At 33.8% G+C, this 16,162-nt stretch overlaps 1 protein-coding gene across 1 annotated transcript; it reads left to right on the top strand.

The window, feature by feature from the left end:
* The first annotated feature begins 2,768 nt into the window (after nucleotides 1–2,768).
* Nucleotides 2,769–7,704, top strand: cdkn1bb (cyclin dependent kinase inhibitor 1Bb). Its single transcript, XM_056452157.1, has 3 exons — nucleotides 2,769–3,406; nucleotides 3,971–4,087; nucleotides 6,546–7,704. Exons 1-2 carry the CDS (start codon nucleotides 2,974–2,976, stop codon nucleotides 4,075–4,077), a joined length of 540 nt encoding a protein of 179 aa, XP_056308132.1. The 5' UTR covers nucleotides 2,769–2,973; the 3' UTR covers nucleotides 4,078–4,087; nucleotides 6,546–7,704.
* Nucleotides 7,705–16,162: the final 8,458 nt, after the last annotated feature.

Below are 16,162 nucleotides of genomic sequence, written 5' to 3'. Positions count from 1 at the left end.
TATGGAGGACAAAACAATTGCTGATGCTTGAAAATTCCTTTTCATCTTAAACCTGTTAATAATTTTAAGTATTTTTTCTAATTAAATTCTTATTACATTTTGAACAATGAATATAATGAAATACTGTGAATGATGAATATAAATAGTGTATAAATATTTATATAAATTCATTCAGCTTAGTCCCTTTATTCATCAGGGGTCGCCACAGCGGAATGAAGCGGCAACTATTCCAGCATATGTTTTACACAGCGAAACACCCATACACACTCATTCACACACACTCATACACTACAGCCAATTTAGGTAATCTAATATGAACCTATAGCGCATGTGTTTGGACTGTGGGGGAAGCCGGAGCACCCGGAGGAAACCCACGCCAACACGGGGAGAACATGCAAACTCCACACAGAAATGCCAACTGACCCAGCTAGGGCTTGAACCAGCGGCCTTCTTGCTGAGGTGACAATGCTAACCACTGAACCACCATGTCACCCATTCATATGAATATAAATAAATATATGTAACCATTTGTTTATTTATATATTCATCAATAGTTAATCTGTGAAACCATCAATAATCAAAAGGCCAAAATTTCATTATGTTACAGTCTTAAATCGAGGGTAAACACATCCAAGTGTTGACTGTAAATGAACCGCTGTCAAAGCGTATATCCTCTTCATGTGAAGTGATGCTCAGTTCTTGTCATTATGATTGTGAGGTTTAATCAAGAAACTGTTCCTGGAAATGTTTTTTGCCAATTACAGCTTCTCACTTCCAGGAACAATTTCAGCTGAGAGTCCAGCTCTGCTACTTCCACATTTCTGTCTTTGTGTCAAATCGGAACTTAATCTTGAGAAGCCAGAGGCTAACCAACACATTACAGGTAATGAAATCAAGCACTTTACAACATGTACTTTGTTTATTTACATTGCTGAATCACACTGCAGGTATTATGATTCATGATTCTTTTTAGAAGAATTAAAAATTCTCAAAATGTCCAATAAATAGTTTTTATTAAAGTATTTTAAACAATATTGAGAAAACAGCAGTATTTGGCTTAGGTTTTATTTAGCTTATTTACATATTTATTGCCTTAAAGTTTTGTTTGATCAATCGTTTAGGTATTAACTTGTTAAGTTTTTTATTTTAATTTTAAGTAATGATACTTTTAGTTTCGGTTTCGCGGTGATTTTTTATTTTATTTTTTTGCGTTTAAAATGTTACAAAATGCGAATGAACTCGATCTTTTAAATGATTCAGTTGAACCGAATCGCGCAGCATCTGTGAATCATTCGCCAAGAGATTTTTTTGTTGTTGACATGAATCATTGGGAAAGCTATCATTACAACTTTCTTTGAGGACATGTAGACCAAATAAATTAATTTTGTTTAATTATTATTATTTTAAATTCTCATTTAAATTGCTTTTTCTTTTTAAGCACAAGTACACTACGACTCGTTAAGATTTTATTAAGTTTTACTGTACTGTTTAATCAAGAAACGACTTGATTTATCTCGTTTCTTAATTTAACATTTTTGTTAGTCATTAGTTTGGCCAATGTTTTGAGCAGAAAAATTTATTAATTTCAAAATATTTATAACAGTAAGGATTAAGTAATTCTGTTTGCTTTGAATTCAGCATTTGCAAAAGGTTTGTTCTTTTATTGACCACAACTTGACGTTCAACTGATTCGTGATAGAATCATTTGTTTGAACCGAATCTTATAAATGATTGAGTCAAACTCTTGCTAGCGTCATTTGTGAATCACTCGCCTAAAAAAGCATTTGGGAAGTGACATAAGAGAGTGATGTGTAAAACATTTGACATACTTGTAACATGTTACAGCCAACAAATACGTTCAGTGAGTTTTAAACGGTGGTTTTCATATAAGACAAAAAAACGTAGGAAACACCAACTGATGTTTATTACCTTGTTTAATTAATAGCGAAAGCAGAAAACTGCATTTATTGCTGAACTTGCTTCACATGCTTTTAGTTTCGATTTCACAGTGAATTTTAAGCATTTGCGCAAGATCCTTTTTTTTTACAAGCCTGTTACAAAACAAGGCATTAAACGTCACCAGTGAACCGGATCTCTTAAACGATTCAACGGAACAGCAGAACGTCTGAATCACTCGCTTGCAGTGGAACTAGTTGGAAGTATTTGAAAGCATTTTAAGCACACACACGTACTAAAACATGGCTTAACAACAAAAAAGTCAATACTTTCAATACATCATATTATCACCAACATATTAGCTGAAGTGCGCGCCGCTTCAGGGGAAACTGCTGCATTGAGGTACAGTTTTATATTCGCACATTTGGACTTTCTCTTTAACAATTTAATTTCAGAATAGTATTATTTGCCAGTTCTAAATGGGGGAATCATATTAGCAGTTAATGACTATCAAAGTACAACACTGTTCACAGTCAAATAAATAGTGCTAATGTTGTTTTGAAGCCATACTTAAATGCGTTTTCAGACCCAATGTAGCGTGGTAAACAATATAGAGAAACCAACCAACTCAATACTTGCTACGAGTGAAATGAATCATTTCCCGAACCGAGTCACTAAACGAAGTGACTCACTCCGCGGAGGCTCGTCGAGGGTGTTTTGTTGATTTTCTGCTCTCTGATAGTGGGGGATGTGCTTTTAAAGAAGGCGGATCTCCTGTGCTCCAATCCCCTGCCGTCCCCTCGTCCTTTAAAGAGCTCTTTGTGTCAATCACGCGTTTTTTTCGCCCTCTTTCCCCCTTCATCGCCATATTGGGCGCCGAAAAGCCTCGCCTTGTTATTTCTCTTCCCCCTTTTTTTTTTTTACTACGCGTCTACGCCTCGCAGTTGACAGGAGTGGCCATCGCGAACGCTGCTTTTGTTTTGATGATCGTCTTGTCGATGTTTTTTTCGCTCATGCGGCCCGTCGTTGTGGATCGCGTTGGAGTAGCTCTGTAACAGCTGTGTTTTCGCCTCAAAAATGTCCAATGTTCGCTTGTCTAATGGCAGCCCGACGCTGGAGCGGATGGAGGCGCGACTGTCCGACCAGCCGAAGCCGTCGGCGTGTCGAAACCTGTTCGGCCCGGTGGATCATGAAGAGCTGAAGAAGGACTTCCAGCGGCAGCTCCGGGCGATGGAGGACGCGTCGGCGGACGCCTGGAACTTCGACTTTTCCACGCACACGCCGCGCGCCGACGGTAGATACCAGTGGGAAGCCCTGGATATTTGCTCGGTTCCCGGGTTCTACAGCCGATCGGAGCGGGGGAAGGGCTCCGATATTCACATCTGCTCCTCTGGGAATAATAACGACAATAATGTGGATGTTAACGGGAATCACGACTGTCGGGTAACCGAGCAAAGCGCGGAGACGCCCGAAACGCCCCGAGAGCCGAGGAAAAGAAGCTCCTGTCTCGGTATGTGCTTTGAATTTTGACCGTTGAAAACTGAAAAAATGACCGTTGAAATTTTAAATCGAATCGAAAACGGTTTATTTATAGCTACGTGGGTGTATATGATCTGCCTTATGGTCTATATATCGGAATGTGTTATTAGTTTTAAGCTTTTCAAACTTGCATAACAACTGCGTTTTATGTGTTTGTGAAGCAAAACGTTTAATTAATGCGATAAATCTACATGTGCTACTTTCAAAACCATAATGGCTGTATTTTAATTGGGTTGTTTTAACTTTTGTTAAGTCAAATATGGACAAGCTCAACTGTTGCGTTGTTTTTTCCAAGTAAATTTAAAGTACACTTTTAAACCCAAGCGTTGGGTTTGTGTATAGTTGACCTAATTGGGTTAAAACTATTTCAAGTATACAAAATATATATATTTATACACTTTTCATAGTTGTATTTTGTAGTGAAATGGGGTTTACTCTTAAAAACGATACTTTTGTTTAGCCATTTACATGTTTTGTTCCTTTTAACAAATGTTTGAAAATTAAGATGTTTTTATTATTATTATTATTATGACAGATTCATCGTGTCAAAGCAAACGCTCACACATCTGTGTGGATGAAGTGACCCGAACGCCCAGAAAACCCAAAAAATCCAGAAAACCATTGAGTCCGACACCCACATAAACACAATGAGGTAAGCACCACTTTTTATACTTCAATATTGTGTTATACTTCGTTTTCAATTAGTTTTTGATTCTATATTACTGGAAAACATGTAAAACTGTCTAAATAAGAAAGGATGTGTTATGTAAAATTTAAAAAATCACTACGCATTTTAACATTAATGTACCTTAACGTCAATTTAACGATTATATGAAGGTAAAACAGGCTTTTTCTCCGTAAGAGCCCAAAGAGTGTGAACGTGAAAGGGTTAAAATGGTGCGTTTACTACGAGAGCTCGAGTTTCCTTCAGAGTGAAAAACATTTTACACGTCAGCAGTGTTCACTATCGAGGGGCTTCACAGTGTCATTCACACCTCCACTCGACTACTATCATCTAAAACCGCGCATATATAATCACAAGTTGGCGCAAGTCGCCTTTAAGTGCAGGTTTGAGGTGTAAAACCGAACACCTGGAGTCTGATTGCAGGTCGTGTCCGTAAATCTGATGTAACTCCAGGTTGTTGTGAACTCAGTTTAGTCATGTGAGGAAATGTGCTGCCAAATCGATATGTCAGTGAGCAAATAACAGTCGGTCACGGCGCATTTATAAAGTCATAACATCAGTAATGAGGAGTGTTTTGCTTTGGTGGGACTCCAAATGTTTCGTGAGCTTATTTTTCCAGTGTTTTTGTTTCCTGCTGTAGTTTCATTCAGATTTTTTTAGGTGGGTTGTGCTGCTAGTTTGGTTTGTGGTGAAGTCGAGTCAGAAGTGAAGTTATCTGTAACTTTTCTTGCTGTTTGTTAACGTATTTATAGCAGTGTAAGATAAAAAGAAATACAATTGGAAAATAACAGACTGATCAAGTTTTGAAGCTATAATTAGGCCTAAATGTAAAGATTAATCGAGTGTTCTGCAACATTTCAGTTATTATATTTTAGATTGTCTTTATTTAATTCATTAAATGAAATGTATCCTTAAAACAAGCAACTTCAAGTTATGTTAAATACAATTTTCTGTATTTCTAGCATTTTAATTAAATGTATTATTCCATTTTAATTCGATAATGCTAAAAAGCACTTAAATGTGACAACAAATGTTTTTATATTGCTTTAATTTAATTTGTTATACATATAAATATATGCTTAACATGTGATTAGTGCAAGTTGAGGTGACTAAAGTCCAGGCAGCAAGATTTTTCTATTTAGTTTTGTGGAGTTTACTCATTTTAATTAGTTTTTACATTGGATTAAATATGAAATCGTGAAGGTATCATTTAATCATTACAAGTTGATTATTTAAGTGTGTTTATTAAAACAAATCCCATTATTTCAGACTTTGTATTAAAAAAAATGTCATCCTTTAATTTGTTGTGAATTATTATAGTTAAAGATAAACGTTTATATGCTACTTTTAAGTAAAACATACAAGAAAAAATAAAATTAAATATTTGTGAAAGTTTAATTTGGGCTAGTTGCCAAGGAATTACTTAACTTGAAATGAAAATACAGACAAAAGGAGTTGCACCTAAGAAAAACGAACCAAAAAAAAATGGCAACACACGCAACAAAAACCCACTATAAAGAAAACTATTAATATACTCTAAAATATGTCAATTTTACAGTAAAAACAAATGTCTGAGTAATGCTTAAATATACTAAAACATGACAACAAATGTTTTTATATTGCTTATACATGTAAATATATGCTTAACATTTGATTGGTGCAAGCTGAGATCACTAAAAAAGTTCATTTAATTTAACTAAAAACGTTTGGGCAGCAAGATTTTTGTATTTAGTTTTGTAGAGTTTACTCATTTTAATCTGTATTTACATTAGATTAAATATGAAATTGTGAAGTTATAAGTATTGGAGTTTGTTTAATTAAAAAATCCATTATTTCAGACCTTGTGTTCAAAAATATAATGTTCACTCTGTTGTGAATTATTATAGTTAACCAAGATAAACGTTTAAATAAAATAAAACATTTATAAAAGTTTAATTTGGGCTAGTTGCACTCAAAAAATGACTTGCTTGTTCAAACTACTTATTTTAAATGAGTTGAAACAACACAATTCTTAAGGGTTTTTGGGAGGACAACTTAATTTTTTTTTTATTTAATTTAAGTGGATTGAACTATTAAGTTAACTTCATATTGTCCCAAATCTATTAAGGAGTTTTGTAGAACTCAGCATTGTTAACAATGTGATAAGGAATAATTTAACTTTCTTTTGGTCTGTACTTTCATTTAAAGTGGAGTCGCACCTTTAAAGAAAACAAACCAAAAATATGGCAAAGCATGCAACAAACTCAAACTATAATGAAACTATTAACATACTCTGGAATCTGTCAATTTTACATTTAACAGCAAATGTCGAAGTAATCTTCTTCTATGTGATTGTTTCTTGCATTTAACACTTACAAATTATGCAGAACTGCACTGTATTTTGATGTCATGCATCAGACTAATTCTCTGTAATGTTTCCCGACAGGCCTGAAGATGTCGTCATTGTCGTCGCTTCGATGACCTCAGCGCCCGGTGGCTGATTTATTTTTTTTTCTATTTTTTTTTTGGGGCGCCTGAAAAAGCGAGCGGAGGGGGAAAAAATTAAACATATCAACTTTACGAGTGTGTTCAAGCACTGAATCAGAAACACTAAACTTTTGGCACTCAACAATAAAGCAACTGCCTCTGAAAGCAGTTAATGTAGCAGTGTGCAATTAGGTTGAATTTCCTTTTTTGCTCATATTTTGTTTTCTTACTACCTGTGTATATACATTGGTTCCTTTTTTTCGTATGTAGCACATAATTAGTATTATGTTGTAAAAAGGAAAGATAAAAAAAAAAAAGTATATCGTTTTATTTTTGGAGGTGTGATTTTGGTTTGACTTGAAGAGCCACCGTTGTTGCCGTGTGTAGATTATTTCCAAAATGCTGTTCATTATTGTTTGTCACATTTAATTGCATATTGGTTGTGTAGTAAATTCAGATTTGGTACACACACATACACATAAAAAACAAACAAAAAAAAAACCCCACCATTTTTGTTTTGTCTGTTTTATTTGTAAAAGCTCAAACTCTGAGGTCAAACCTTGTAGCATCGACCAGTATTAATATCAGGCACTTCCATGGAGCGTCTCGCGCCCTCTTAAATTATTTCTGTAAGAAGTTTTCTTGATCATTTGTAATTTTGTGTGATTTTATTATTTTTTTTTCTACTGAATATTTTCTGGTTTGACTCGATCACCCTTGATTTTTGCCTTTTTTTTTCTTTTTGGGTTTGTTTCATCACAGAAGTGGGTTGCGCCACCAATTTATATGCATCTAAAACACTCGACAAATCTGTGGTGAAACGTGATGCATAACTGTATTTATAAAGTAAATATTAATATTTGAGCGATTTTTACACTGCCTGTGTATTTGTGTAAAACTTTTGAGAAATGTACCTGTGTACATAACTTTGTAAAAACACTGAGAAGTTTAAAACTAACTTATTTATGTCAAGGTTTTTTCTTTTTGCAAATTAAAAAGGTTGTTTGTTTTTTTTGGTCAAAGTTTGAGTCATTTTTTTTTTGTAAATGTTTTTTGTAATATTTTAACAAATTGTAAGAGGTTGCAAACTGAGCCTGATTAAAATATTTGATACGTTGCTTCTTTTGTTGTGTGTGTGTGTGTGGTTATATGATGTTGCTGTCTATTAAAGGAGAATTTAGTCATTTCGACACACATCTGTCTTGTTGGAACGTTATACATGGTGTTTCTGCAGGTTTCACCAAGTTAAATTTAATACATTTTTAAGACCATTATGAATAAAATTTTAGACTCATAAAGGGCTAAACTCTAAGGAATTTTTCAAATAACCCAATTTTTATTTGCCCTATCAAAAAACTATTATAATAAAATAATTTAATAATAAAAATGTAAATATTTCTTAGCAAAATATTTAAAATATTGTGTAAAATCAAGCAAGCTCGACTTGTATCCATACACTTTTTTTTTTTCCCCCAACATAAACTTTCTTTTCTTTAAAATTACTACCCTTTTGTTATGTTCGGGATGAAAACATCTGCTGTAAAAATGCATCAGATTAATATTGTTTTAATATTTTAAAATCTGTTAATCACCCTCAGTCCTGGTCAAAACTCCCTCACAGACACACAGACGCACACTTTAATTTGCTGTTGTATTCATATAATCCAGAAACTAAGCTTTTTTTTTTTTTTTTTTGCACAGGCCTATTTAAAAGGTTAATGATGCCAGCTGATGAGCAATAGTAAAAATGACAAATTTTACCTCTTCCTTACAGGGAAAACCACCACCAATCAAAAATGCGATTATAGGGTGTCATGGTTTTGTAATAATAAAAAATGTCCTTATAATGGAAGTCAATGGGGCAAAAAAACAGCCACCAACAGTAAATGAGGAAGAAAAATATGAAAATTAATCAAAAACAATGCAAAGGCAATGTTGTTTCACATGTCCAAGACTGTGATAAAAGGTTTAAAAAAAAATCCAGTCCACAATTACTGTTTATACTGAAAATACATCATTTTGTGTCTGTTTCTTCCTCACTAAATCAGTGACACCATTTATGAATTTAGCAATTAAAGAGTTAAAAATCCTGCAATTTTCTAAGCAATTTAGATGTTTTGATCAAGACTGAGGTTGATTAACAGATTAATGCAATAAATAAATAAATAAAATTATCTGATGCATTTTTACAGCAGTTTAATTCAGTGGATGTTTTCATACCAAATCTAAAAGAGTAGTAAATTTGCCCAGAGTGTATTGTTGACTTAATAAAAAAATTCAAAGCATTTTCTCAAAATATTTGTCGAAATAAGATTAAAATCATTCTGCTAGTTGAAACACAGAGAGAGTTACGGCCAAATTAAGACACAAAATCACCCCAGAGTGGATGAAAACATCCCCAACAGTACATAACGGTTAAACTATAATAATCTAAATCTATGCACAACCATCTGTCCAGGTCAGTGTCCTCAATAGTAAATACATGGAGCACTCTTCAACAAATGTTATTGTGAGGAAAATAATTAAACTATTATGGTAAATACCTTAAATGACCTTTTTAAATAAAATGTTTATAATTTTATTGACATGGATTCTTGGTGATTGTATGGTTGTCGGCCAGATTGAGTAGCAATGCACGAACAAAGAAATAAAGACCTACAATACTATATTTCTGTAAATTTAAGACATTTTTAGATTAAGACCCCGCATATACCTGGTATACAATATATTCTGTGAAAAACTTTTAACATGGAATCTGTTCAAGATTTCATGCAAAATTAACAGACATCCAAAGCTAATAAATACAGAACTATAGTTGATTTATTTTAGCTGTAAAAATAGCATAAACAAGCTAAACTCTAAGCTGTTTTATACATTGCATGAGATTGCAAGAAAACTCAATATTTCAAAATGTACACAAACTCTGAAAAAGTCAAAAATTGAGAAGCTCAGAATCCAGGATATGGTTAGAGAAAGTGTCAATCTGCAAGATGTAAACTAGGAATTCTAAAGCAGTACAAGGAAAATGGTGAAACATTGGATTCTTAGTTTACATGTCAAAATTTGGACATTTTCTTTAGAATTCTGATGGGAAATAAAGTTAAAATTGAAGATGTATATCCAGAATTCGAAGCTAAACCTCAAGTGTCGTAAACTTGGAATTCAGAGGGGAAAAGTCAGTCTAAGATAAAAAGGTGCAAAATGAAAATTGTGAACAATTGAGTTCCTAGTTTACATGTCAAAATTTGGACGTTTTCCTTTGAATTCTGGGATTACATCTTGCAATTGTAACTTCATTTCCCATCAGAATTCTAAGCAAGACCTCAAAAGTGTCGTAAACTTGGAATTCAGAGGGGAAAAGTCAGTCTAAGAAAAAAAAAAGATGTAAACTAGGAACTCAATTGTTCACAATTTTCATATTACATTTTTGGACAATTTCTTTAGAATTCTGATGGGAAATAAAGCTACAATTGCAAGATGTAATCCCAGAATTCAAAGGTAAACATCAAAATTGGAATTTCAAGAAAAAAAAGACAGTCAAACTACGAAAAAAAAGCTATATAATAAAAATTGTGTGATGTAACCTCAAATCTAAGGAAAAAAAAAACTATTTCAGATGTTTATTTTTTTTTGAAAAACTCAAAAATGTTGTGTAAACTCTGAATTTCAAGGGACACTTCAAAGTAGGAATGTATTCAGGGTTAAGAAAAAAAAAGTCAAACTTGTAGATTTGGATTTTGTCCTCTGGGAATTCTGAGATGGAAACATAAAACAAAATGTACATTGAAAACATTAACTCAAAATTAACTCAAGAAAACACATTTAATCTTGGAATTACGATGGAAAAACTGAAAACAGTGAAGTGAAAACTTGAAAATTTGATGAGGGAACAAAATCTTCGAAGTAAAAAACAAAACAACAAGGAAAACAGAATAAAACTAAGAATGGAGAAATGAAAAACAGTGAGTGGGGGGACCGAAGCACCCGGAGGAAACCCGCGCCAACACAGGGAGAACATACAAACTCCACACAGAAATGCCAACTGGCCCAGCCGGAAATCGAACCAGCGGCCTTCTTGCCACAGTGCTAACCACTGAGACACCGTGTCGTCTCAAATATATTCCATCTCACCATTTTCTATTTTTGCAGTGGAATTCCAAGTTTTAATCATTTTTATTGCAATCCTCAGTTTACATCTAACAGTTTACTTTTTCCCCCATCAAATTAAAACCTCAAATACATGATAAATGCAAAACTTTAAAACACTTTACCACTAAAAAAAACTGCAGTAAAAAAAAAAAAAAAACTTTAAAGAATATCCTAAAAGTCCTAAAATAAAACTATTATCATCATCATCCTTACAGTGAGCAAAACAATCTGTCACTTAAGCAAGAAGCAGGCAAAACACATGATTTCACATTCTAGCACTGAGCGACTGAAGCACAGATGCAGCTAGTTTAGTCACACACACACACAGAAAGAGGGTGTGGTGAACAGCACAGGTGCTTCATTAAACCGCACATATTTTCAACATCATCTGAAGTGACAGTCGTGTGTACAAATGTCAGATTGTATCAGCATGACTCCTGCACATCCATGAAATATTAACACCATCAAGACTACATTTAGCTCATGAATCTACCATGTAATCAGATTTTTGATGACCTTAACCAAATCAAATTCAAATACGACGTGGAGCATTTCTGATTTTAGTCACATTTTGGAAGGACATATTTACGCTATACAGGGCTGTTTTGTTTGATTCTGACTGGCCGATTAGCATTCTAAGCTGTGCAGTTATTTTCAGATAAACACACAGCTAAAGTAGTTCCGGCAGGTTTTGAGTGCATCACAGCTCCATTTCACTACGCTGAAGAAATCATGATACTTTTATAATTCAACGGCCTGTAGTCAATTAGTCTACATGATATTATACAAAATAATATAATATAATAGGAGCAACATACAATACATTTAGCAAAGAATGATATTCTACTACAGGTCAGGTGACCTGTACACTTGAGAGAAAATGGATAGAAGCTTATTTGCGTAAAGGAAAAATAAAATAAATGTACTTGAGCAATTCTGAAATTATATCTCACAATCTTGAAGAAAATTTAATGTACAAGAAAGTAGAATTGTAGGAAATAAATCCAGAATTCAAATACAAAGAAAAAAAACAATATGTCAACTGGAAAATCCATAAAATTGTGCAAAAAAATAAATGAAAAATTGCGATATGTAAATTTAGATTACAGATATAAATTGAGGGAAAATTTGAAAACTCATTCACCCTCCAATTATAAAAAAAGTTAAATAACTAAATAAATAAATAAATAAATAAAATAATAATGCATTAAAAATGAATAATTTAAAAAATGAAAGTGTCATCTGAGCTTAGAATAACAAGAAGAAAAAATCTGAATATTGAGTAAAATAAAAAAAAATTCCTAAACAAAAAATAATAATTTCAAATCGCAATATTCAATATTGCAGGAAAAATGACATGTAATTATTAATGATGACATGTAAATGTAAAATTGAACCAATCATAAAAAAAATACAACTGTGAGATGAAACTATTATCATGAAGTATAAAATTACAAACCCTAGAAATAATAAAACATTTTTTAATTCAAAGTTCAGAGGAAAAACTGGAATGAGATCCATTTAAAAACATTTAATTCCACACACACAAACAAAAATGTGGGAGGTTAAAGGGCACCTATTTTACCCCTTTTACAAGATATTAGATAAGCCTTTGGTGTTTCCAGAATGTGTCTGTAAAGTTTCAGCTCAAAATACCCATCAGATCATTTATTATAGCCTCCACAATCTGCCTATACTGATGTCTGAATACAGTGGAGCTGTTTTTGTAGCCTGTGGCTTTAAATGTAAATGAGCTGCTTCTCCTCGCCCACCGCTCCCACGTGCATGTGTGCTTCTCCTGCATTACATCAAATAAACAGCAGTCAGTGATAGAGACGGACTCAGATGAAGTTGAAATACAGCTCATTAGTCAAAAATACCAAGGAAGTTTATTTGATGTATTTGTGGTGTTTATTCAAGCCTTTCTGCAGTACACACACACACACACACACACACACACACACTAGCATTTACTGACACCATGTGCAAGTGGTGATTATAGCATGTTTGTAATAAAGACAGTAAAGTCACTAATTCTTAACCGCTGTTTTAAAAACTTTTAAACTTATAAAACAAAAATCACAGAGAGCTGAGAACATATTTTAATCCCAGTTTCTTTTCATCGAAAAAAAAAAAAGTTCTGTGGACATGTGTATACATGTTAATATACAAACATGGCACCTGTCAATCAATTCTGTGGGTGGGGAAAACCCCACTCCTATATCTTGTTGCAGTGAGCCTCAGAATCACTGGGATTTGGATCCTAATTTAACGTCAGGAAATTTTAAAGGGCATCTATGATGAAAATCATCTTTTGTAAGCTGTTTGGACAGAACTGTGTGTAGTATAGTGTGTCCACGGTCATATTGGAGTGATAGAAACTCAACAAGTCTCTTTTATTAAATTTCCTGATGTTAAAATAGGATCCAAATCCCTCATTTTGAGGCCGACCGCAACATGACGTAGGAGTACGGTTTTCCCCGCCCACTGAATTGATTGACAGCTGCGTATTTATGTCTCCGTAGTAACACGTATAATCATATCAACAAGACAGGACGTTCACAAAGCAACAGAGAATAAAAGATCTGTTCAGCTCTCTGTGATCATCAGTCATCATCAAATGTGATCAAGAACGAGTTTTACAAGTTTAAAATGTTTTAAAACAGTGCATGTTAATGAATTACAGCAATTTTACCAGCTTTACTTCATCACTACAGCCACGTGACAGAACAATTTTAAAAGAAGACACTTCAATCTCGGCTTGTGGACGTTAAATCAGGTTTATTTTGTACAATAAAATAACGGATATCCATACAGCAGTGGAGATTAACGTGTATCCTGTCACATTTGCCATGCAAAAAACAGTGCAAAGTGAAACGCGCACTGTGCTTGTGTGTGTCCGCTGTGTGTGTATGAACTTAACAACATTGTGTTTGACTCATCGTTGCAGAAAGGCTTGAATGAACTCCACAACCAATCCATCAAATAATCATTGGTAGAAGTTCCTACTGTAGTATTTCTCACAAACGTTACGTGAGATCTGCTTTCTTCATGTCTGTCACTGTGCTGTTTATCTGACACAGTTGATGTGGAGATTGAGGCACACTCTGACAGGCACGTGGGATCGGTGGGCGGGCAGAACTAACATTAAAGGCACAGGCAACAAAAACAGCAACATATTGTTCAGAGCAGAAATTTCCAATCTTCTGAAAATACATCTGATGGGTGTTTTGAGCTGAAACTTTACAGACACATTCTGGAGACACAAAAGACTTATCTTACATCTTGAAAAAGGGGTAAAATAGCTGCCCTTTAAAAATGAGACTTGTGTTTCTATCACTCAGATATGACTGTGGACACACTATAATACACACAGTTCTGTCCAAACAGCTTACTAAAGATGATTTTCATCATAGGAGCCCTTTAATTCATAATTCAGAGATCGGAGAAAGTCTGTGACTGTAGGAAACTGAAACTGTGAGAAATAAAACATAAGTGAGATACTCTATAAACTCAAAACTTTAATCTTCTCTACAAAAATGAATAAACGTATCTTTACATTATGCCAATAATAATAAAAACACTCTTCACACCCTAATTACCACATACAAACCACCAAATCAAATGAACATCCAAGACCAACACAATCAGCCATTTAAAAACAACAAAGCAAACATGGATTAAACACACATAATAATAACAGGAAAACACCTGTGCATGCGTGCGTGCTCGGAGTTCTGCAGGTGTGTGTCTTTAGCCCGCATTGCATTATAAGAGGAGAAACGCTGCTCTGTTGTGTCTGAAATCCTACAAACATAGGCTACTCCTGACACTACGAGTGGAGCAGAAAAACACTGCAGGGCCGCTCAAATGTGTCTAATGGGCAAATCGTAAATTTCCTCTTCATTGTTCCATGGAAAGACAGGAACCGCAGGGAGTCTTGGTTCAGAAAGAGCCAACATAAAACCACCGAGTTCGGTTTCAGTGCTTCCAGAGGACAACGTTATGAACCAAAACGCTTAATAATAAATGCAGAGGAGGGAGAAAACAATGGCTGATCACTTAATGAGACGTCATCTTATTGTGTGTATAATTAAAGGAAACATTACATTTGCAAACTCATGTTCTTGCCTTTTTTCACATTATTCTTAGTAGTCAAATAGCGCAATAGCGTCCAACATAAATGTTCAAACTAAATATATTTGTACATACTGTGTATATAAAATATGTATGACTATATTGTATAAAATATTTGATTATATATTTATATACAGTTGAAGTCAGAATTATTAGCCCCCGTTTATTTTTTTCCCCAATTTCTGTTTAACGGAGAGATTTTCTCAACACATTTCTAATCATAATAGTTTTAATAACTCATTTCTAATAACTGATTTATCTTTGTCATGATGACAGTAAATAATATTAGACTAGATATTCTTCAAGACACTTCTATACAGCTTAAAGTGACATTTAAAGGCTTAACTAGGTTAATTAGGTTAACTGGGCAGGTTATGGTAAATAGGCAAGTTATTGTATAATAGTGGTTTGTTCTGGAGACTATCAAAAAAAAATATATAGCTTAAAGGGGCTAATAATATTGACCTTAAAATGGTTCATAAAAAATTTAAAACTGCTTTTATTCAAGCAGAAATTAAACAAATAAGACTTTCTCCAGAAGAAAAAATATTATCAGACATACTGTGGAAATTTCCTTGCTCTGTTGAACATAATTTGGGAAATATTAATAAAAGAAAAAGAAATTCATGCGAATAATTCCGACTTCAACTGTATATATATATATATATATATATATATATATATATATATATATATATATATATATATATATATATATATATTCATGTGGATTCATGTGGGTGAACAAGCTTTCAAGCCCATCCTCACAATCTGCAGGAAATACTCAGGTATATTATCTGATTTCCTATTAAAGCCCTTTGTGTCTGACATGTTAAAGCACAGGAAACACCAGACATTAACCTTCAGTCTCAGCTCATTCCACCATCAGCCCCTTTGGCCATGAAGAAAAATACATCTCATAGTTTAGAGAAATGATGCACTACATTCGACTTTCATGTAACTTTCAAACGACAAATTATTTGCAGTTGAAGGCAAAATTATTAGCCCTATTATGAAATGAATTAATTATTTCCTTGTTGCTTTTTAAAAAAAGAGAATTTTTTAAACATTTTCCCAGTGATGGGTTGCAGCTGGAAGGGCATCCGCTGCGTAAAACAAATACTGGATAAGTTGGCGGTTCATTCCGCTGTGTCGACCCCAGATTAATAAAGGGACTAAGCCGAAAAGAAAATGAATGAATTTTTTAAACATAACATGTTTAACTGATACCAATAACAGCTTCGATTTGGAGGCTGATAGCGGAAATAACTTGCCCCATTAACCTAGTTA

This window comes from Danio aesculapii, chromosome 25 (genome assembly GCF_903798145.1).
Source record: "Danio aesculapii chromosome 25, fDanAes4.1, whole genome shotgun sequence".
Classification (NCBI taxonomy): Eukaryota; Metazoa; Chordata; class Actinopteri; order Cypriniformes; family Danionidae; genus Danio; species Danio aesculapii.
This window is presented reverse-complemented; position numbering and strand designations above follow the sequence as displayed.